We start from the raw sequence: 23311 nt of genomic DNA on the forward strand, positions 1-23311 counted from the left end.
TCACTAGCCGGACCTCTTCCCACCAAGGGCATGGGGTCCCAAAACAACTGAGTAAAAATAACAGCAAACATTTTGGTGTAGAGAGAGCAGTTTACTTGATAGTCTGAATTGTTCTGTTTAGAACATAAAAATGTCTGCCTCCAAATTATCCATCTGGATGTATTAATGGTCACCAGAAAGCAAGCTGTGATAGTGGCTGTTCCATGCAGACAATCAAATATGATATTTTACATGTTGTTTGCCCAGCTCCAGTGTCCAAGACAAGAAGCTGTGTGACACACAACACCTGTCACCACCAATCCCCACACTGCTGCAGCCACTGGTAAGGAGCAAAACACCTTTAAAAAGTCGTTTTTATGAGAATACAAAGCATGTTGCTACTGAGCCAATCAACACAGCACCAATGGGCAACATTTTCCACCTGCGATACACCCTCAATACGAGCTGATGGCCAAGGAGTACTGGAACTCATGATGGGTTTTTTTTCCTTGCAGCTATTCCTCACCATAGCAGTAAATTTGGGGTTATCTCAAGAACACAAAATGCATTTTAAACAGCCCCTCTTTTATCTCACTTTTGAAACAGCATTACACTATTAGTATTTTAAAATTTCCTAGTACCAAAATTAACTGACATTCAGCAGGAAAACATTGTCTGTTCAAGGAGTAAATACTTCCATCAATATAATGCAGGAACCCTTAACAGAAAGTCATTGTTTGCTGGAATGAAAGACCAGTTTTGCCATTTTTAATGGTGGCAGATTGCAGAAGTTAAAATTGAAAAGCATCTGGGGTTTTTCAAGGAAGCAATAAAAGTCACCATGGGCATTGTAAATTCCCTTGGCATTTGAGCACTTTTCCCAAGAAAATCAAATCTCATTCCAATCTATGCCATTACTCAGTGAAGTGCTGTGTTACCTGGAACATCCTGGAGCAGTGCATTGGCAGATAAGGCACATCTGAAAGGTCCCAACATCTTGTCCTAAAGTATCACCATGGCTACAGAACTGGTACATATTGCTCTTCCTGAAATTGTTGCTAATGCATCAGACTAAACTAATAAAAACACTTAATATACAGATATCTGAAAATAAACACACAAGGTGGACCCTTTGTCTCAATAATCACATCTAAAAGATCTTGAACCTTGTTCTCCATCTTTGTATCCAGGTAACAAACTACAGGTATTTGCATAATAGTGATGAGCATAACCAGTGATGAGCAACTGGTTACTGATGATTTCTTTCCTTCAGCAGGCTGATTCAGGCCAGGCCAGGACCTCATTTTAGGATAACGTGCCTCCTTATAGAGCTTGCCGTTGCTTAAAATCCCAATTAGATTAAAATATTCTCCCACCCTGAGGATTTCCTCAGTCATTAGTCAGAAATGAGATTCACTTTCGTCCCACCAGAGCACTTATTGCCCCGGCGTGCTCTGGAGGCACTAATTATTGCCAGCAGTAAATCGGCAGCTCATGACTGCTCACATCGTTAGCCACCCTCTAAGGAGATCATCAGCACATCACTGAGCAGCCTGTCCTTTGCTCCCTGTCTGGCCAATACTCAGATCCTAATGTGAAGCCATCCCACTGTTTTTTTAATAATCTCATATTCCATAAAACATATAACTTGCTAATCATACAACACAGCACATTGCTGGCTCTCCTGTGAGATGAAATGAAATGATAATCCAATCACTTTCAGTGGTAACAGGTCCTTGGGTGATTGTATCCTGAGCTGCCTCTGCAGGTTCTCACATCACCGAGAAAGGCAAAATATTATCAGCAAAACTCACATTTTTTTCAGGATTCATAGTATATGTGAAACACAGGCAGATATTTGGATAAAAATACTTTCATCCCAAGCACTAAACTGCCTCAGTTCTGCTTTTATTTGCATTTTCTAAGCATGGGTCATCAGAACGTGACCTTGTCTGCCTCAGACCACCAACTGCCCTGAGCTGCTCGTGTGAGAGCTGTGTACAAACACTGGTACCTCTTATCTGAATTCTCCCTGGCCTCCTCTCTGCCTTCACAACTGATAGCACATGTGGAAATGTTAGTGGTTGGCTGTAATCAAGTGTGAGGTTTTTTGTCATAAGGATTATTTTTAATAACTTGGGATCTTTTTTGTTACACAAAAACACCATAACAGCATACAGTTTGATAACTTTAATGAGGCTTTGCAATTTACATTCAATGTGTATTAGTACACAAAATATAAGAAATCACATATACACATAAACTTTGCTTTGTTGTTTTACAAACCAACCAGAATGAACTACACAAGCTACATTTATTCACATAACAAAATGGAACATTTTCAAGCTTTCTTCACCGATCAAATATCTCAACAACTTATGGACCAACATTATTTTTCAGCTGCTAAAACAACAATCTGCCATAAGGAACAAATAATTTATGTCAACAGATACACTGACATCGCATTCTACGAAATCAAAAGCCAAGTTGAGCACTGACTGAATGCTTCCAGATTTCAGCAGAACTCATGTGAAGCAATAGTGCAGAACTTACACTAACATCAAATCTCTCCACAGTTTATCAGCCCTATGACTGAGAAAAAAAAAATCACATACAGAAATTCTTTAGGGTAAATGAAGCCATTTCATTACAGGGTTATTTAACCCACTTATTTCTCAACCTTTTTAAAACAAAAAGGAAATAGCTTTAAAAAAATTTTTTTAAAAAGAAATACTTAAACCTTTTGGGTTTTCATTTGCTGACTTATAAACTATATTCACATACAACATGAATTTGTACTTTGTGAATAGTTTTGGTCCCTCAGACTGTCTTATTAGTGAATCTGTTTTTAACTACTTTGTTCAAATATACCAACACTTCACTAATATAGTTATTTAAAGTTAAGTAGGTAAAAATAACATAGACCTATCTTAAAACAGTATCTCTCATTTTTGGCTTCTGAACAGCACACAGTCACAAATACCAAAGCTTCTTTTAGCAGCATTAAAGGTGAAGTGTGAACTTCTGTGTGAAGCTGTCCTAAAAATTTTCTGGTACTTTCAAATATATTGAATGCGCTCAGCTCTTCAGACACAGACCCTGCAAAACCTGAGCATCCAGCTTGCTTTCACAAACAAAACCCTGCTCTCAGAGCAGTTCCCTGCAGAGGTGCTCATTTGGTCACACACATTTTCACGACACACATGTGACTTTTTACAAATGAAACCAATGTACCACATGAGTATTTCAGTACATGCACTAGGGGAACGCTTCCAGAATCATCCTTCAGTTTGGTAAGGAGGGGAAAACTACAATTTTCACAGACTAACCACTGCTTTATGCCTGTTAGTTTCAACAAAATGTGTTGAAAGGACTAAAAGCTCACCAATACATCTCAAAATATAACTGTAAGGCAGCCGAGCTCCTCTGCTTCTGTGTTCCCACAGGGAACCTCAGGTTTTGTCAGTGATTTGAAAGGAACACTAACACTGATGAAGTTTGCAGCTCTCCCAAAAATTCATGGAACAGTAAATAATTAAGAGGCCAAGTCAATGAACCAAGCAGAGTGGACCATTTAATAAATTGGGCATAAGCAAAGTGTCTTTCATACACACTATTGGTAAATTCAATGCCTAGAAGTATAGAATACCCTTATGGAAAGGATGCTTGACTTTGTTCTAGAAAACAGTGGCTCTGCAAAGGATTTGGGGATATCTCTGGCAGAAAAAAATCTACCCCTTTCAAAAATCACCCTGGAGATCACTTTTGCACTTGTACAAGTCTGTTAAGGTGAAAGGCTTGGCGGGGAGTGTTATAAGGGGCCTCTTCACTTTAGCACATGGAAGAGAAAAAATATAGAAGATTTAACATTCCACTACCAGTTTTGGAAGTGAATTAAAACATTCAAGGGCATCTTTTGGAGCAGCAATATCAAACTGGTAAGCAACAATAACAAACCACTCACAATTTAAAACAAATGCCAAACCACTGAGCCTTGGAACTCATTTTAAGGTACTGCCCACGTAGGAGCGTTGCCTCCATCATCTCTTCGTAGACTGAGCTAAACTTTATTGTCCCATAGAGCTGAGAGGCTGTTGGTTTATCTGTTTGGAACTTACTGGTGACTCTGATATTGCTGCAACCTTCAGAGAATTCTTGATGGAGCTGAGTTCCCACATGTGTAAGTTTATGACGTGCACACCACAACATCCACTTGTGATCTTGTACAGGTTTTTAAGAACAGCCTTCCGGAGAAGAATGTACACCCAGGGATCTAAAATCTGATTCCACGTGGCCATTCGGAGAGCAAAAAGTATCGTCTCACAGGTCTCCTTTGAGCGACCCTCGTTAATCCCAATTCTGGCCATTGTCACCTGAAAAGGCAGTATTTTAGAATTATGCATCAAAAAATACACCAAGAGAGCATTTAAATTATCTGAAAATCACGTATTTTAAAACCATATATTAAAAAATATACCAAGAGAGCATGAGTGAAATTGTTTCAACGTTGTCTCTAACTTCACACCTTCACAGCATCAGTGCATCCCATATCGCAATGTAAATACTTTCAGGCATATAACATTTATCACCCTAGAAATCCTCTAAAATGTTTTACAAAGGACATACATGTGCCTCTGCTGAATTACTTCTGCAGAACTTTGAGCAGAGGATGGCAACCAGGGATTGATCTGAGCAACAAGTAAAAATTTAATCCAGAATTTGATCTAACAAAGCATGCCAATATTGTTCCAGAAATGGATTTTCTCAAGGGCAGAATCCACTTGTAGGTCAGCACGTTTTTTATAACAGCTATTTATTTTTTCACATTTTCCTAATTAAAGGCTGCATAAGGAACACAGTACCTTGATTTCAACAAGACAATTCATGTTTTACACTGCAGCAGAACACAATTTATTGACACCAGAAGATTTAGAGGTCTGAAGGAAAATTTAAGCCATGGTGACAAAAGCCACTGATACCCCTCCACTTGTCAATGGAGATGCAGAGGGTTTCATTCACCTCTGGAGGTGCTGCACATGGACAGACCTCCACCAGCAACAACACTACCAGAGACAATAATTCCACATGGTGGAATTCCAGAATGGCTCAGCAGGACAGCATCTGGCAGAGGATACCCAAGGGCTACACCAGCCCAGCAAGCTGTGGCTCTGGCCTCCCTGCTCTGCAGAGCAGCAAGCTGGGCTGTGAGACACAGCCCCAGTGAAACTCAGGCCACTGGGACTCCTGCCCTGCAGAGACCTCCTTTACAGGCTGGCTGCCACTGGGGGTTTGTAACCTAAGTTCCTGTGTGAAGAAAGCCTGATCTGCCAAGCCAGGAATCTGCCAGAAGATGGTAAATTATCTCTCCCTGTTATTAATGTTAAAACCACATGAAGACTTTTTTGGTAGAAAGATGAAACACTGCAATGCTTTTAGTTCCAAAGCCTTTAAAGTGCTGCAGTTATTTAACTAAGAAACGGGATATTTTACAACTGATGCTGTGAGTACACTGATTTATTGAGCAATGAGAGGTAGGGTCAGTCTGTCTAAGTGCAGGGTCGTAGTTTCAAAAAGAGGCACTGAAAAAAAAACTCAACAGAAAAACTAAAAAATAATAATGAAGGAAGAGAAAACTAAAGCTCAGCATTCCAGCAAACCTATTTCACTCCTTTTTAAATGCTTCTCTGTATTTCCAGACCCTACCTATAGATTGCAGGTCATCACATCTGAGTATAAACTTGAATGGCACAAAGTGAATGCATAAAAGGACACTGAACTTGTTTGGCGAAGCATTTGATCCAGTGTTTCTGTATGGCCTCTATGGGAGCAGCAGAGGAAGCCCCTCAGAACATTGCTAAGGAAGCTGGTAGGGCTGGCAGGAGCACAGCTGGGAACTGGTGTGGAAAGGAGGAGGAATGTCTGAGCACCAAGCCAACACAAACACAAGCCAGTTCCCTGAATCTGCTCTTCACCCCACAACCACCGGGCACATTCCTCTGACATCAGCAGCCCACCCAAACTTGAACGGCTCCTTTGGCTTCGCATGGGATGTTTTTCAGGACAGTCTACATTTTATTTATTAGAGGTCTAATACCACAAGGCAAACTCAGACAGAATACTCCTTACTCTGCAAATAGGACTAGGCAACAAATGACAGCTCAACAGCGCCCACAAGACCAATGTCCTTATCCCATACAGCATGTTTGACTTAACACAGACATTCAGGTTCCTAATCCGCCTCTTGATGTACTTAAAAATTCATTTGTTGTTCCTCTCTCACATTCTCTGGAGTTAATAAATGCCAAATCCAACACAATGTCATGTCCAGAAAAACAAGCAGTAGATGTTGCTAATAAGTAGCTCTATCCAGATTTTGTAAAACTTATTTTCTCATGTTACCTAGAACACTTGTGAGATTCCCTTGCATTTAGAAGCAATCACCTCTAAGTGAATCTATTCATTTGCTGTTCAACATAAACATACCTCTGCTTTGATTACAGATTTGCATGAAGTAAATCAGGACAACAAGGAAAACTGATACATAATTTATGGGTTCTGACACTTGGGAGAAGCTTCATCCAGAACATTTCAGTTGCCTCTTCTGAACATCGGACATGCAAAAAATAATACATCTGAACTCAGGCAGAGCAAGTAGAGCTTATATACACAGTCACATGTTTAAGCAATTCAGCTGTGGGTCCCTGGATTTGAAATAATAAGATAAAATCTAATTATCTACAAATTTTGTTTTATAAAATAAGATTTTCCTAACCATATTACTTACATTATTTGGGAGTATTATGCAGAAATTAAAAAATATTTTCTTTCTTGTATCTCAAAAAGTAATATAAAATAATATCCAGCTTTTTGAAGTTCTGAGAGGCCGAGATTTCCATACAGAAAGACTGAGAATCTCACTGCAGCCCTCAGCATGAGCATTTTTACCCTAAAATACTTGTGGCAGAGCAGCAGGACATGTTGCCATCCCTTTGAGTATGAAGTGAGAGAATTTCTCACTCCTCCAAAGGGACTGCCCTGCCCTGGGGGCCTTCACATTTTCTAAAAAATCATGGAAGAAAACTGCAAGCAACTGAATCAACTGCACCAACACTGCAATGAGGAGACTGTGTCCTGGAGTCTTTCTAAAATCATCTGCTGATTCCCAGAACAAGACCTAAACTTCAGTGGAAGAGGGGTGGAAAGGAATAAATTATTATTTCTATCACATTTTCATAGTCAATTTGTTCTATTTAAATTTAAATTCTTAAAATACTGTTCCAAAGGACTAATACACTAGCAGCTGTTAAATAAAGGATTTCATTGAAGCAATGCATGCAGACAGTCTGTATTTGCTCCCTGGGTGTGAGAAATTCGCGTCACTGAAATGGTTCAAGTCATCAGCTCAGAAATTGCCACCAGAACTTGGTGCAGTGCCAAGTGGACTTTTGAGAGCGGGACCACCTCGACAGGCACAAAAAGAACATTTCTTTTCTTCTTATTTGAGTATTAGTGGTCAATAATTGGTTCAAAGTCAGGAAACCAACTCAAACACTTTTTTCCATTCCCTGTAGGCCCAGCAGGCAGGTAGGACAAAGGAATTCCGTTCTCTGTAGCCAGCAACACACAAGTGGGCAGGAGGCAGCACTATTGCATCATATCTAACCATCTTTGATCTCCACAACTAAAGTTAATATTCATGCAGATTCAGCAGTGTGACTCAAAAAATTAATCCCCAGCTGGTAAATAAAAAACGTAACTCATGACATTTTCTAACTTATCTAGAAATGTAAGAATCCAAGTAGCACTTTGCTGATTTATGCACTGTTTATATGAAGACAGCTGTAGTATGTCTCCCTGGTTTGCAAAAAAAGAAAAAGTATCACATGATGTAACTATGACAATTCAAACTTTCTTTAGAAAAGGTACTACAAAAGGATAACTGTAAAAGCCATTTTAAACCAAGGGTACCTGTTTGTAAGATATAAAGTTACTCTGACTCCTACTAGTCCTTACTGGTTTAAGAAAAGACCAGAGAATTCCGTGTCCCTAAAAATAGATAGAGAGAAATCAAATTTGTGTCAAGAAAGGACTTGACACAATACATTAAACTTCTACATACTTTCTGTCCAATTTTAAGCTTCATTAAAGCCAAAGCTCATTTTGCAAGATCCAGAAAGTCTGACGGAAAATTTTTTAAAACATTTTGAAATTATTGACTTCTTCAATTTTGCACCTAGCAGACAGCATCAGAGAATTACCATTTCCCTTCAGGACAAACCTCAGTGCAATAAACAAAAAAGTTGCTCCAAGGCTTCACACCACTCACCAAACATAAACAGCACTAATTTAATTTTCTTTCCAATTGGGTCTACACAAGAACAACCAATAGGCTAAAAAGCTCTGCTGCTTACTCACATTCCTGTTAGTACTCAAGGACAGCCAGTCAAAACAAGAAGCAGACTTTAGAGCTAGTTAAGAAGAAAGACAAAAATGCAACTTTGATGCATTTCACCTCACAGGCTCTAAATCCAGGTTCTATCCTTGACTTCAGGAAACTGGATAAAAACCAGTCACCAAGAGATTGACATGGAAGGCAGAGTAGACAAATATCGGAAATTCTTGTCTTCTGCAGCTCAGCCTTTGGACTCCATTTCCCTGTGGGAACCTTGCAGACCCTCCCAAGCCTCTTCCTCTTCCTTTGGATTTCCTTTAGTTCTGAGGATTTCCATTAATGGAAGAAAGCCCATGGATTTTTCAGTATTTGCAGAACACTTATGTTTTGTCACTACTGCCTATGCTGAACCCTGAGGCGCAAATCCCCTTCTCCTACACCACAGAGGTTTCAAGGCAGAACTTTACTGATTACGTGCCAAACCATGGAAACAAAAAATATACACTTATTTTGAATTTCTAGAGTTTTTGGAACTTTCACTTTTTGTGTCAAAAAAGCAGCTTCAGTGTAAGAGGCAAGGGATCATACAAGATGCCACTTTGTTGTACTCTATAGACTTTAAGAAAATAAATTTGCAAAATAGCGGGAGAAAGAAATAAAAATGCATAAATCTGCACATTTTATGTACCATTTTACATCTCCCAAGTAGAGCTAATAAAAAAGAAACACTGACAGCAAATTGCCTCTACCATTGCTATATTGATCTTGCAGTATACAAGCCAAGCAATTGTTGCAACAAAGTTGAGTATGCTTCATTTTATTTTTTATGTGATTCTGCAAGTCAGTTTAAAAACAAGAGCTTCCAAGAACAATATGCAGTGCACCACTTCTGCCATCAAAATGTTAGTACACACACTGTTCTACTTATGCCACATAATGCTTTTTATGTTCTAGATCTGCAACATGTTTTTCCCCTAATGCTTTCCTTTCCCTTTCTAAAACAAAAACATTAACTATATCTTCAACTTTTATATACCAGATGATCACTTAGCTCAGCAATTAAATTTTAACTGAACATAGCGATTTTATAAAAAAAGTCAATTTAAAAAGGAATTGTAGACAACAAAATACATGAGCCAGCTTTCCATCACATTAAAGTCCAGAGGGTACTTTTAAGGGCACATGTAATAATTCCTTACGTAAAATTTTGCAGGATCAGCCCTTGAGAAGTAGCAGCAGAATAAGGGAGTCTCCTTTTGTCTCGTGTATTTCTGTGATAAAATAAGAATGCCACTAAAAATTAAGAGTGGATCCACTGGCTCACTATTTTCCCCCCTTAAAAAGGAATTGCATAAACATTTTGAAGGTATTGTTGAGCTAAAGGTGCTCAGGGGTGTAGAAAGTCCAAAAAGTATAGAGAAAATAGGAAAAACACAGTTTTTTGCAAAGCAAATAAACATATTCTCTCATATTTCTTTCTCAGACACAGCTTAGTCTGTGACCAGGGAATTTCTCACTGAAGTTTACAGGAATGAAATTATGAAGCAAGCCTGCTTCACTTTATTACCAGCAGGGAGGTGTGGGGGGTGTGTGCACATGAACTTGCAAACATTAACTGAAAGTGAAGTTTTTATTTTCTGTCATCTTTCCCCTTAGACACTACCTATTTTGCATCAGTTTTGCAGTAGCATAAATTCCTGTTGGGCTTGAATAAAACATTCCAGGTCACCTCTTTGTTTCTCCTAAATAATCCAAATATTTCTATCTTGGATTGTCAGCCTCTTTCTTTCCTTTCCTTTCCTTGCCAGCAAAATAAGAAATACTTTAGTTCAACTAGATGCCAATGTCATTACTCTCACAGCTTAATTGATAACTCATTTGAAAGGAAAGCATTGTGGATATGGATAGAAAAGATTCTAGCATTGGAAACAGTAGATGACTCACTTCATAATGAAAAGACATAGCGTCCATACCAAAGTCAAATAAACAACCTGTTTCCTGAGCTACATGTTTTAAAGTTACAAGAAAGCCTGTTTCCACAGCATGAGGAATGTATTCCTGCCTAAAAACAAGGCCTATAACAAAAAATCTCTTGCACAAAATAATTAATTCTATAGATAAAATTCATATATTCTTTAACCAGCAGTGCTAGAGAAGCTTTACAGGACAATTTTAAGGACCAGAAAACAATAGAATATTTCTAATATGTATAATAAGGACCATCTTTAGGGAGGCAAGGACTGTAAGTATTCGGGATTCTTTTCTTCTTCCATTAGGGTCAGTTGGGTAAAGCTTCAAACCCTGGAAATGACCTATTACTTCTCTATTGTTGCTTTGCTTTTCCAGGTTTTCACACCCATTTGGAAAAAAAAAAAATCACATTTTTAATGGTTAAATAAATATTCTAATTTATTTAGGAACAACAGAAGTTCTCTCACTAATACCCTACAAATATCCAAAGGAAGAATCACAAATAACACTTGATACTGGGGAGGAAGAGAACTGTCTGAATGAAGAAAAAAAGAGACAATATACAGACAGCCTGAGGGGAAGAGGAGCTGCAGAGGTCCGTAGCTATAGAACAGGCTGAAAAGGTTGGAAGAGACCTCTACGGTCATCAAGTCCAACCATTAACCCAGCACCACCATGCTCACTACTAAACCTTTTCCATATGCCCAAGTGCCACACCCACATGCCTTTTGAACACTTCCAGGGACGGTGATTCCAGCACTTCCCTGGGCAGCCTATTCCAATGCTTGATCACCCTTTCAATGAAGATGTGTTTTCCTAATTTCTATTTAAAACTCTCCTGGTGATCCTGTCCTTATTGAAGATGGACTGGAGTCACAGTCACCTAATCACTTGGTGCTACCTCATTTGCAGTGTTTGAAAAATCTGACTGGAGGCAAAAAAAGATATGATGCATTGCTTTTACATTATTCTTCTTAGATCACCTTTGTTAAAGTGACTTATTCTATGTATCATTCTGGAGGAGTAAACTAAGCAGCTATGATCAGAAATATCAAGATTAATGAATTAGCAATGTATCTACCAAGTTGGAATATACAATTTGCAGTTACTTTTTCTCTTTTATGTTGGCAAATAAACTGAAAGGGCCTGCAGCTCAACCACCTTTCAGGAGGAGGATGGAAGAGAAAAATCAAGTCTCCATTTAAAAGTGATTTATTTCTCATTATTTCTGTAAATGCACACTTCTGGTAAAACATGGATTCAAGTTTATTACCAATTCACTAATGACCTGTAAATCCTAAACCAAATTGCTACCACTTACAGGGATCCTCACCTCCTTTCTGCTTCACTTTCCCCATGCAGTGAAGCAGATAGGCATATAGCTGGTCACATCCTTCTCAGCGCAAGAATCTTCCTCCCCACATACTCATGCCCTGATGTCAGCCGTAACATGGGTCATGAGGTCACTCTTGAGCAGATTCACTACATCCTTTTCATCCTACCCCACTCCTTTAACTTCAGGACCCCAAACCTCCTCAGGGGCAGCACAAAGGTCCAGCACAGGAGGAGGGGAACCAGCTGGAGAGCAGTCAAACTTCCAATACTCCAGTGACAATTAATCTTTTGTTTCTGCGAGTTTAGTATTGAGGCCCAACTATCTTAAAAACCTCAGTTCAGGACATCCCTTACGCAAAGGTTAATTTTCAGCCTTCTTTGGGCAATCATGCAGAAGCACAGCTCTCATGCCACTCAAACCTGCCCTTCAGCCCATGGCTCTGACTGAAGAGCTAAGAGCAAGTTTAGGAGCTGCTCTCCACTCCTGCTCTGCCTGGACATTAATCCTTGAGGAGAGGGTACAGTACCTACAAAGCAGCTCCAGTTCATTCCACCATTCCTCTATTTCACCTCATCCAATACAAAAATGAATCCCAAAGACTGAGTCACGATTACTACAACTTCACTGTCACCCCCGGTGTAAACCCTTTCTGCAGTGTTCTGCTCCCTGCCCATTGCTGTTCCTAAAAGCACACCCACAGAAGCTGTGATGGGACCGTGCTCTGCACTGCCGGGCACTGGGCACATAGGAAATCTCTGTCCTCAGGGAGCTTGCAACCCAAACTCAACTCAGCAATTCCTCCCAGACATTAACAAATTCCACAGCACTAGTGAGACAAGTAACTTACACCAGAAAGCACCATGCCACACCTCAAATTGTCAATTACACCATAATAATTATCGCACAGAATATATGAATGTATATTACACCCTGATGTCTGTCATTAAACCTGGTGAGGATGAAGGACTTTCTGGAGTTCTTCCATGTGAGTGTATTACTCCCCGAGATTTTTCAGCAACAACTTTACCATTTAAAGTGTTTAGATAGTCAGGAAAGACAGCTTTCCTAAAATAACCATCCAAAAATGGTTATGCCATGTATGATATTTCCCAAAGATGGTTATGACATTTTCAAGTAAGAAATGCCTGAATAAGTGTAATATCTAGGAAATAGGAAGAATTCTCTTATATCAAACAACAGAATGAATGTCAAACTGACTTACTTTTTAATATCAAACACAGAATCCAAAAACCTACCCAAGTGAAATAAACAAGGAAAGGTTATGAATGGCAAATTTATTTCGGTGAAGTTTTTAGAATTTGATTTCTTGAGATGGCAACTTCAAAATTGAAAAAAAATTTCTGTGAAAGTCACTGGCATCCATTTGAAACAAAATATTGTGTTTCAATTTATAGATCTTCATGGTTTAATTCTGTATAAAGCATCTAAATTTAAAAATCAAGAAGCAAACAATTATGAAAGAAAACCAGAACCACATTATTCTGAAAATGCCACGTTCTCACACGACTGGAAACCTACCTTTCCTACTTTTTCTCTCCAAAATAAACAATCTTATTGTATTCTGATAGCACTGCATTTTCAAAAAAGGCTTTACGTACATTTTTCCAAACAGCACAAGTAAACACAGATAACAAAAACTATATTTATGCTTCCCCGAAAGCCTCTGGTAAGCCTCTGGTAAAGGGCAGTATGTCAATCTCAGCCCTCCTTCCTTCCCTGCTTTGTATCACTACCACTGCCCATTTCTTCTCCAGCACTGTGCTGTTGGAAGAGCATCTCAGCCCCCCGACTTCTGTGAGAGGGAGGTAAACACTTGAAGTACAAATATAGCCACGATTAATATACAGTTTCTAAGTACTCTATGATAAACTACACCCTGGCCCACACTTATAAACATTTTTGTTAAAATGATTCCTATTTCTCAGAAAGGATAAGGCCTGTAAGATCTCTATGTACTGTAAAAGATGAAAATAGGAACAGACCAATTCTAAACACCAAAACAGTACCTTTAAAATTCAGTATCATTTTAGGTAGGTATAGTCAAAAATTAATCTCATTCCTTTTCTCATCTAACCTGGTGGAATTAGGCAGTTGTGCCACTTAAGAATACTAAATAAAAGAAAGTTCTCTACAACCAATAGTAAAAGCATGAACATCTAATCCAAAGGTTTCTAGTATCATAGAAACACATCTGAATAGGTGGATTGGACTTTTAAATGCATTGTATCAAACTGTTACACGTGCAAATTCTCTCCAGGAGTATTTTCATGGGGACAAAGAAAAGCACACTCAAATTGTCTGAGCTGCTGAATAAACCTTATTCCATGGGGAGCTAAGCTGGAAAGAAACTTCTGTCTAACAAATTAACTAACTTCTGAGACTAATATAAACCTCAATCAAAAATGAGTGTTCTCTTTCCTCCTAACCTATAAAATGAGTTATGTATTTTAAAATAACTTTAGGGCCATAATATTAGCAATGACAGTAATCTTTCAGCAATTTAACCTTGCGTTATCAAACACTAGGAGAAACTCAAGCAAGAACAGTAATTGAATTTGCACAGAGTTAATGGATGTATTGAGAAACTCAGCAAACAATCAAAGGACCGTGACAGGAGGGAGAGCTCTTTCTCTAATGTAGCTCAAAAAGACAATCAAACACGAGAATTTTTCCTTTTCAGAGGAATTTAGGGAGCATTTTATTCATTCAAACTGACACTCCTGATCTCCTCTGACACAGCAAAGTCTGGAAGAGAAATAACTACCTACAGTCAGCAATAACTATCACTGTATTGATGCTTCGGACTAGAGATAAAGAGGTGTAGCTAGCAGGCCTGCTGCTGGCAAAAAGCTTTTTTTCCTTTCCCCATGAAACTGGTTCATTTATTAAAATCATTGTGACAGAAGTGGGCTCCTAAAATGGGTTTGCACCCACCCTCAAATATGCACAGACAGCGTCCAAGGAGTTCTCCCATGGGAGACTTGCCGCAGGTCACCTCCCCTACCACAGGCAGGGTGTGAGGTGTTCCAGACCCAACACAAACCACTCTGCTGACAGTGCATCCTGTCTTTGTGTGGTGTCAGCAGACAAACGTTCTAGCAAGAACTCAATGGCAAAAGCCAGCACAAGCATAGGAATTATCACTGATTATCTTCTTTAAAATCTGAGCTCTGAAAAGGACAGGTAAGTGTCATTTTTCCCACTGAAAGTTTACAGCAGCATTCAAAGCTGCAAGGTTAGCTGAACATATTTAAGAGTATCTCCTCCTTCACTCTTCAGAAACACAGGACTGGAAACTGAAAGCCTAATTTATTCTATTTCAAAAGAAAAGATCACTCTCCCTGTTGACTGTGCCTGTGCAGGCAAAACAAGCTCACGATGGCTGCAGCTTTGACTAATAAAGAGTAAGACAATAATAGGCTTCTGCTGAGCAGCCCCCCATGAGAGATGAGTCCTCACTGGCAGAGCATGGACCTGCATCTTGGGACATAGCCCTGCTTCTCCTCAGCTGCACTTTCTGATTATGAGAAATCACCAGTCATAAGAGCACAAGGGATAAATTTTTCAGTAACTCTTCTGTTGTAGGGACAATACAACCAGCAATGAAGGCATACAAACAGCATTAATAAAGCAACAAGCCCATATACATGATGCCCATCACACATATAAGCATAAGGTAGTGTAACAGAACCATAAACTACCAGCTTATTAAAGACAGAAAACAAGAATGGAGGGAGAGACTTCAAGAGTAACACAGATATGAACTCCTGGCAAAGTGTGTACATGGCTACACATGCAAAAATACTCAAATGAGATGCACAGAGGATTGCCTTGTACATCAAACTACCTTATACTGTACCCAACGATGTGGCCCAGAACTTACTTAGTGTAAAACATGCAACAAACTGACCTCCTTCAAAAAAACCTGCAACAAACTGACCTCCTTCAGCACACACCAACCGTGAGCCTGTCTCTGCACCCAAAACAGCTGGTGGAGCAACTAGGGTAGGATGGGGCAAGGGTATTCCAACAAAAGCCTCCCTGTTAGTACATCACTGCCCTTCTCACCAGTTCCAGAGCACATTCTCTGAAAGGACCACTCAGACCAGCACCAGCAGCTTCTGAGTTGAAGTGATTCAGTAAATTGCAAGCCCTAGGTGCAGGAAAAGCAGTCATCAAGCCTCACTGCATGAGACAATCTGAGGACAAGAAAAAGTCAGAGCAAGTTCGGAGAGACACAATTAGCATAACAAATTGGAAAGAGAAGAGATTACATGAGAAGGGACTGATAAAAATTAATCTAAGCAGTAAAAAAAAAACAAACTGAATAAGAGTTGATTTATTCATATGAAATAAACAGAGCTCTTTCCAAAAAAAACAGGAATGGCTATTTTCTGCAGTAGAGGGGAGGTAAAGCTGGAATGAAATTAATCAGTTAACTGCATGGAAAAAGATCTTAACAAGAATAATTTGAATGTAGAAGTATTTTTCTCAGGCTGTGTTTCACACATGAAAAAGTTTAGAAATTTTTCCAGATCATAATTTGTTCCTGTAAATAAATTCACTCTGAAATAACTCTCTCCTGTCCATAGTTACAGGCAGTTCTCTTTGCTACTGCAAAAAAACAAATTTTATAAGAGGTTTATCCCTTGAGTCCTACAGAATACGACATACCGATGTCAGAATCTGCTCATACAAACACAGCTCCAAACCAAGCTGTTTCATGACACGCCAGATGTCAAGTCACGGCCAAGAAACAGCTTTATATAACAATGCATTTCATCAGAGGTGCTTGTCACAAAATGCTCCCATCCAACTATTTGCTTTGGGAATCCAATCCCTGGGGACCAAATTCATCCAGCAAAATTGACATACCCTTAAGCAAAGGGCTAAGGCTCTCACAAGGATGAGAACTACACAGAGAAGATGATGTTACTATCTTCAGAGCATATTTACCTGGAATTACCCATCACAAAGCAAAATTATTTGAACCATCAGAACAAATGTGCCTCTGCAACTCATTGACTACATATATTATTATAAAAATCATGAATTTCACTTGTTTGGGGTTTTTTGTGAATTTTCTCTCACTCTCAACTCCTCAAAAGGAGATCAGTGTTCCCCCTTAAGGGAAGGAGCAGGGAGCACCTCTCATTCCCATACTTCATTAAGGAAAGATTCTCTCACAGTGGCAGAAAAGTTGAAAAAGCTGCTTATTTTCCAAAAACAGATGAGATGGAGCTTTGGGGAAAAAATCAAAAGGCAAAAAAAGAAATCAGTAGGAGTTCCCTGTCCAAGAGCTCCAGGCAGAGCTCTACAAGAGCCATGCCATGGGCTCTGCTTTTGAAAAACACCCCATACCTTCAGGAATCTTAAGACAGAGGTGGTTATTGATTACAATAATATATATTATTATTTATAATATTAAGTGTTAGTTATATATACATTTAAACACATATATAAATAGGCATCAAAACAACTTCACTACCACTGAGCAGATGCAGAAGTCAAGCTCAGTTCCACACCAGACACTATAAAGGACAATCCAGGGTCTTGTGACTTTAATGACATCTGAAAGTGATATTATCACAGGACAGTGACAATGTCTGAATATTAACTCCACTTGGAAAAGAAATAAAATTAATTTAAAATCTAATAGTGAAGTGAATCTGCAGTTGGATTACAGTATTGGACAGACTGATTATGGTAGCCATACACATATGTCAACAGACATACCAGACTAGATTGAAAACAGATGGGGAATAAACGAAGTAAACCCCCCATCAGATGGGGAATCACACAAATGAATCCAAACTCTTGTATCTGCAAACCACATGTGGTATAAAACGCATTGCCTTCCTCCACTTTCTCTTCCAGAAGTTTGTTTGGTTTCTGATTGCTTTGGTTTACTTTGAGGCAATTGACTCCCACGAAACATTTTGTTCTGTATACTCTTTGGGATAGAGAACATAGGTAGAACTCACAATTCAAAGTCTACACTTCAAACTCTGACTTTTAGATTTAGCTTGGAGAAAAAAAAGTAAAGAAGCAAATGACTGCAGAACAAGCATGTATTTATGTCCTTTTCCAGATAATTTCACCTATGAACACCTGCTCATACATACGTCAAGAACTTATTTTGGTACATGCTGATTATATTATAGAATGTAAACCATTCTTTCCACAAATTAAAAGCCCTGAGACCTTTCAGATACATCAGACAAGCAGGTTTGAATCAGCAATTAATCATAAAGCATACAATTTGATAAACCCTGGATCAATTTAATGTAGCACTTGAGCAGTACATTCCTGACAAGACTTTACTCAACTGCAGGCCAAAAAATCTTGCTAAATTAACGCCACACTTGTAATTTTGTTTATGTTCTGTTGCTATCAAAACAAGGAATGGGTACATAACTCAGCAAATTAACTGATATAAACTCTATGATCATAACAGCTGAGAAAGGAAATACCAATAGAAGACCCCATCCCATTTCCCAGTGAAACTCTCTGGCTAAAACAGTAATTGTTCACTTCCTTGAAACTTTGTCTCAAGAATTTAATCCCACTTTACACCAACTTTTTTTTTTTTTTTTAACTCTTCCTTTCTAACCTAAATTTATCCATATTGCAGAACTACTTTCCATAGCACCAGGCTGATTACAGTGTAAGTTTGCCTTATCTCATTTCAAAAGAGGCAAAGCAGCACAAGCCTGGATCAGACAGAGAGCACCAGCAGATTTGCCACCCCATGAACCAGAATTCCTTGATTACCAGCTCCCCTCTGCAACACAGTCCCAAAAAATACCAAGTACAAAATTAAGCAAGAAGTCATTCATTGGCCTGTATTGTAAGCTGAAGCAAACACCAAACTCCAAAAAGGGTCTGAAAAAAATTCCTTCTATAATAATAATTCATCTTCAACTACAACTCAGATGAAGTTAAATACTTTAACAAAACCGCTGCTGTGATTTCACTAGATTGCCATGATTTCTAAAATTATAATTTTATCTATATTTAATATATAGCAATATTAAAATTGAATGGTATAACAAAATTACCAACACCGAAAGAACAACCATAGTAGTTGCAATTTAGTGCTCCTTAATGCATTAAATAAATTAAGTATCTCTGTTGAACTAAAAAAGTTTACAGTTCTTCTGACACCCAAGGGTTTATAAAAACCAAATTAATCCCTACTTTTAAGAACAATTATTTTAAATCAAAATAAATGCCACCAGAGGATAATAATGCTGCTTTTTCATGGAAAGTAAAGTCGTCACCTGAGATGCTTTTCTTGAAAACCATTCTGTGGCTTGCCCCAAACTTCAGATGGTGTCTAAACTGTAAAGAAGTTCCCTACAAAACTTGCTATACTGCTCTGACAACTTGGTTTATGCTCCACACACTACAGCCAGGACACGGACAGAAGCCAACATGAATTCAAACTACACTGCAGAGCAAGACTAGAAGAATTCTCTGTGATTTGAACAGAAGTGAAAGAGTTTTTGTGCATTTCAGTGATTGCAGACATTTATATACAGACTTTCTCCTTGAAGCCTGAGATACTGGATTAATTAAATGCTACCTGCCAGATATACCAAACTGCTGCAGCTAGGCTGGTATCAGTATCTAATCTAGAACTAACTCAGGTAACTTCAGAATCTACCATAAGCAGTGAGCAGATGAGATATAGCTGTATCTAATACAGATATCAGATTTAAATGTCAGTATTTGTTACCTCGAACCAAAATTGCCCCTCATTTTTAACACTGGAAAACTACAGGACCCTGTTTCTAGGGAAGAAACTAAGATTTCATATGACTTGTGATTTTAACCCTCTGACCCTAGCAAAAAAACTAAATTTCTTCAGGCACGTTTACAACACTAAAAGGAGACAAAGCTAGTATGAGCTTTATAATGCCATGATACAGTAGGATCTGTCAAATTCTTTCCAATATCACAATCCCACTTCCTTTGATCCTGCTCACTGACAGAGCACGTGCTAACAGCAGTGGCACTGACCTTCTGGGAGTCACAGCAGGGACAGTCCTACACCACCTGCCCACAGCAGCTCTGCTGCTCATCTGTCCACATTACAAACCCAGCTTGCTTAGGTCTAAACCCAACGTTGATTTCAACCCACGGCCAACCACTGCTTTTCAACACGACTCTAAAGCAAAACCCTTAACGCCCTGTTAATAGAGGGGAGGATTTTTAGGTTCTTAACTGCCCTAACACAGCTCACAAATAGCAGTAAACTGTTAAAATAACAGCAATCAGACTGCCATGAATAAAAAAATTATTTACACTGTACAGAGTAAAAAGACTTCCCAATCCTAAATTCCCAAATTCACTGAATTTTTGGAACAGCTCAATATTTGTTCTGAATTATTCTAGCAATGATTCTGCTACCACTGTCTGCTTTACAGCATTGGAATTACAATCCTCACAACCCCTATATATTTAGCATAATGTAATATTGATCAGAAGTGGAGAATAGCTACCAGTTTTTATAGATGCATAGGTACATACATTATGGGCAATATGCTATAAAATTATTATTATTGAGTTAGTGGAGCTGTTATCACAGTTTAAGTGCTTTAAAACCTGGAGATAAAAAAGTATAACTTTTATACAGTGATGTGCATTAAACATTGGCAAACACATTAGGCTCTTACCAGGAATGGACTCCAGCAAATGCAAGAAACACACATTATAGCCAAGAGCTGAATGATCATTTCAAAATGATGAGATCTGCCTTGTCTTTGTTGACTTTTAAATTTGACTCTTAAGAGGGTAATTCCTGTGACAGCATTGCACAGGAATGAAATAGCAAGGGCCAGGAACCCAAGGCAAGAAAAAAGTAAGAGATAAAATCTGTCTTCCCAGTCCTCAACATGTTCTGTTTTATAGAAGCACCAGGTCCTCGATGCTTGAATTTGGTAGGCTCTAAACCTAAGAATAGGTAGCAAAGCTATAAGAACAGCAAACAGACATACCATAGTCAACATCATTTTCACATGTCTAGAAGTCATTTTTGTAGAGTGAAATATTGGCTTAGTGACTCCAATGCACCGTTCAACAGCCATCACACTGCCCAGGAAGAGCGGGCACAAACCAAAGAAAACCATGCAGATGCCAAAAACACTGCAAAGAATGTTGGACTGGTTAAATCGAATCCAGTCTTTATCTGATGCATACACAAACACTGCAATGGCTCCATTGATGAGGTGACCAAAGAGATCTGTGACAACCAAACCACTGGCAAGGAGCAAAAAGGAAGCTTTTGATTTCTGTCTGAATCTCTGGTATGCCTTCATGAGAATTACTATTGCAAGACTGTTGGACAAAATTCCCACTGTCATGAAGATTATTGAAAAGAAAACTGAAATCTTTTTCTCCGTGTGGCACGTTGTGTTTTTCAAGACTCCAAATCCAGCCAGCCCTTGTGATTTTGAACTGTTCATGATTAGGAAAGGAGACGCAGCCCTCAAAGCATTTCAGCAGTCTTGCAGTCAAAAGGCATCTGCAATATTAAAAACAAATATACACAATGCTGTAAAAGGCATACCACTGTTCAAATGGCATTTGAAGCAGAAATTCCACAATATTAGTACAAATCTAATTTCTGGTCTTCTGAGTGATATGATATGGCATCACATTTTAAGCCCATCACTCAAAGGGTAAAACAATTATCTGCATGCATTACACAATGCAAACGTAGCCTACAGGAAATTTAGAGTCTCTGCATGGATAATATATACAAAATAATGTATAAAATACATAATGGTTATGTACATATAGTAACAGAAACAATACAAACAATTCTGGTGGTTAAACTACGCTAAACGTTTTTGTAACAAACTCCTAGAATGACAGTATTTAGCCAGCCCATCTACAGTGAAAAGGGAAATACTGAAACTGAAGCATTTAGAGATCATAATCACACTCCATTTTAAAACATTTATTCTCAAAACAATGTCTTAGCATCTTCTAAACAATTCTTCTCCCACAACTTCATGTTTCAAAGCTTTAACCTAACCAGCACTGAAGCCTTCAACTTCCCAGCGCCCTCGCTGAAGCACAAACTTTGTTTTTAGATGTGCCATAATTCAGAAACCAATTCCTCAAGTTACTTTACAGCTTATCTCCCATCTCTACTCCAAGGACATTCCTACTAGCAAAACCTTCCCAGGCAGGAAAACGAAAAAAAGGGAAAAAAAGATAGGAAAAAAAAAAAAAGGCAAGCGTTAATAAGCCGTATTACGAACGGCCGCTGAAGCCTCTCGGTTCCTGAGCTACATCGGGAACGGGGCACGCCGGAGCCAGAGGCACCTCTACCGTTCGGGAGCGCTCAGCGGAGCGCGGCCGGCGACGTCCTCAGACGGAGCCGCGCACCGCAACCTCCCTGCGCGGCTCCCCGCGCTCCGCGGGCACAGACAGGCGGGCACAGACAGGCGGGCACAGACAGGCGGGCACACGCAGGTGAGCAGCCCCGGTGCCGGGGGAGCAGCGCCCCGCTCGCCCTTAAGCGCTGCCCCCGCCGGGGGCGGGGCGAGTCCGGCTCGCCGGGCACAAGTGCCACGCTCCGCACCGGCCCGGACCAGCCCCACCGCGCCACCGCTCCTTCCCTACCCCGGTCTCGGTGTCCGTCCCGGCCCCGCCGCCGCTCCCGTCCGCTTCGCCCCGCGGGGCCGGAGAGAGGCGCAGCACGGAGCTCCGCCGGCCGCCACCGCTGCCGAGCCCCACTCCCGGCGGCACCGCCCGCGCCCGCCCTCCCTCCGCCTTCCCACCCGGCCTCCCTCCGCCTTCCCACCCGGCCTCCCGTCCGCCCTCCCCGCCCGCCGCCCCCGGCACGCGGTCCGGCTCCGTCCTGGGACCCGGGCAGCGGCGCTGCCCGCCCGTGTCGCCGCCAGGGCCGCGGTTCCGACGCCCCGGGCACGCTCACCTCGCCCCGCTGTCCCGGGAGGCGCAGCCCCTGCGCTCGGCTTTACCCCCGTGGGAGCAGGAGCGCTGCGGGAGCGCGGAGCGGCTGCCCTGCTCTGCCGGGGTGCGGCGGTGTCTCCGGAAAGGAGAGCCAGGCTGCCGTGTCCCATCACATCACAGCGACGGGCGACGGGGCCACCCCACCCAGGCAGGGCGAGTTCGTGCCCACCAGGCTGCAGCCAAGAGGCCACATCTGTCCTCAGCCACAGCTTCACCTCTTCTTCACTTCCCACGTGCTTCTTCCCAACTACGCACTTCTGCAGAACGCAGGGAGCTCGGGAAGGGGTAGCCCCAGGAAAACTGTCAGGGATGCAGCTGGGCACATCATTAGACACCCAGCCCCTTGCACCTACCTCCCTGGTCAAGCAGAGCTAATAGTGCTCTACTTGGAGCATTTCTCCACTGAAGAAATACAGTGAGAACACATCCAGATGAGGCATTAATGATATGACAGATAAGTCTGGATATTCAAAGGTTCTTTTTTTCCCATTATGCACTCAAGCCGTTACAACTTGAAGTTATATAGATGACTTCTAAGTTCTTTCATCCATCAATGTCCAGGACTGCCAAACGGGCCTGAATGGGAACTTTTATTAATAACTCTTACAATAGAAATAAGCCAA

The 23311-nt window shown here is 40.3% G+C and overlaps 1 protein-coding gene across 4 annotated transcripts; it reads right to left on the reverse strand.

Annotated features, from left to right (window-relative positions):
* Positions 1-2154: 2154 nt before the first annotated feature.
* PTGFR (prostaglandin F receptor) lies at positions 2155-22941 on the reverse strand. 4 transcript variants are annotated; one of them, XM_042030396.1, is made up of 3 exons: positions 22651-22941; positions 20381-21228; positions 2155-4352 (listed from the first exon to the last, which is right to left on the reverse strand). In XM_042030396.1, the coding sequence occupies exons 2-3, from the start codon at positions 21167-21169 to the stop codon at positions 4047-4049; spliced, it is 1095 nt and encodes a 364-aa protein (XP_041886330.1). In that variant the 5' UTR covers positions 21170-21228; positions 22651-22941; the 3' UTR covers positions 2155-4046. The 4 variants fall into 4 exon arrangements, with proteins under 4 accessions (XP_041886330.1, XP_041886333.1, XP_041886329.1 ...); XM_042030399.1 differs by lacking the exon at positions 22651-22941 and adding an exon at positions 22338-22450 and having other exon boundaries at positions 20702-21228; XM_042030395.1 differs by lacking the exon at positions 22651-22941 and adding an exon at positions 22338-22450.
* Between the last annotated feature and the right edge of the window lie 370 nt (positions 22942-23311).

The sequence above is a fragment of the Corvus kubaryi genome, unplaced genomic scaffold (assembly GCF_017639235.1).
Source record: "Corvus kubaryi isolate FWS band 111438036 unplaced genomic scaffold, C.kubaryi_AGA036_p1.0 37334, whole genome shotgun sequence".
Taxonomy (NCBI): domain Eukaryota; kingdom Metazoa; phylum Chordata; class Aves; order Passeriformes; family Corvidae; genus Corvus; species Corvus kubaryi.

Excerpts from the sequence above, each read along its gene's own strand:
- PTGFR (XM_042030396.1), bottom strand. The coding sequence starts at position 21,169 with ATGAACAGTTCAAAATCACAAGGGCTGGCTGGATTTGGAGTCTTGAAA. Across the intron at positions 4,353-20,380 it reads TTTGCTGGAGTCCATTCCTG|GTGACAATGGCCAGAATTGG; the intron begins GTAAGAGCCTAA and ends CTGCCTTTTCAG.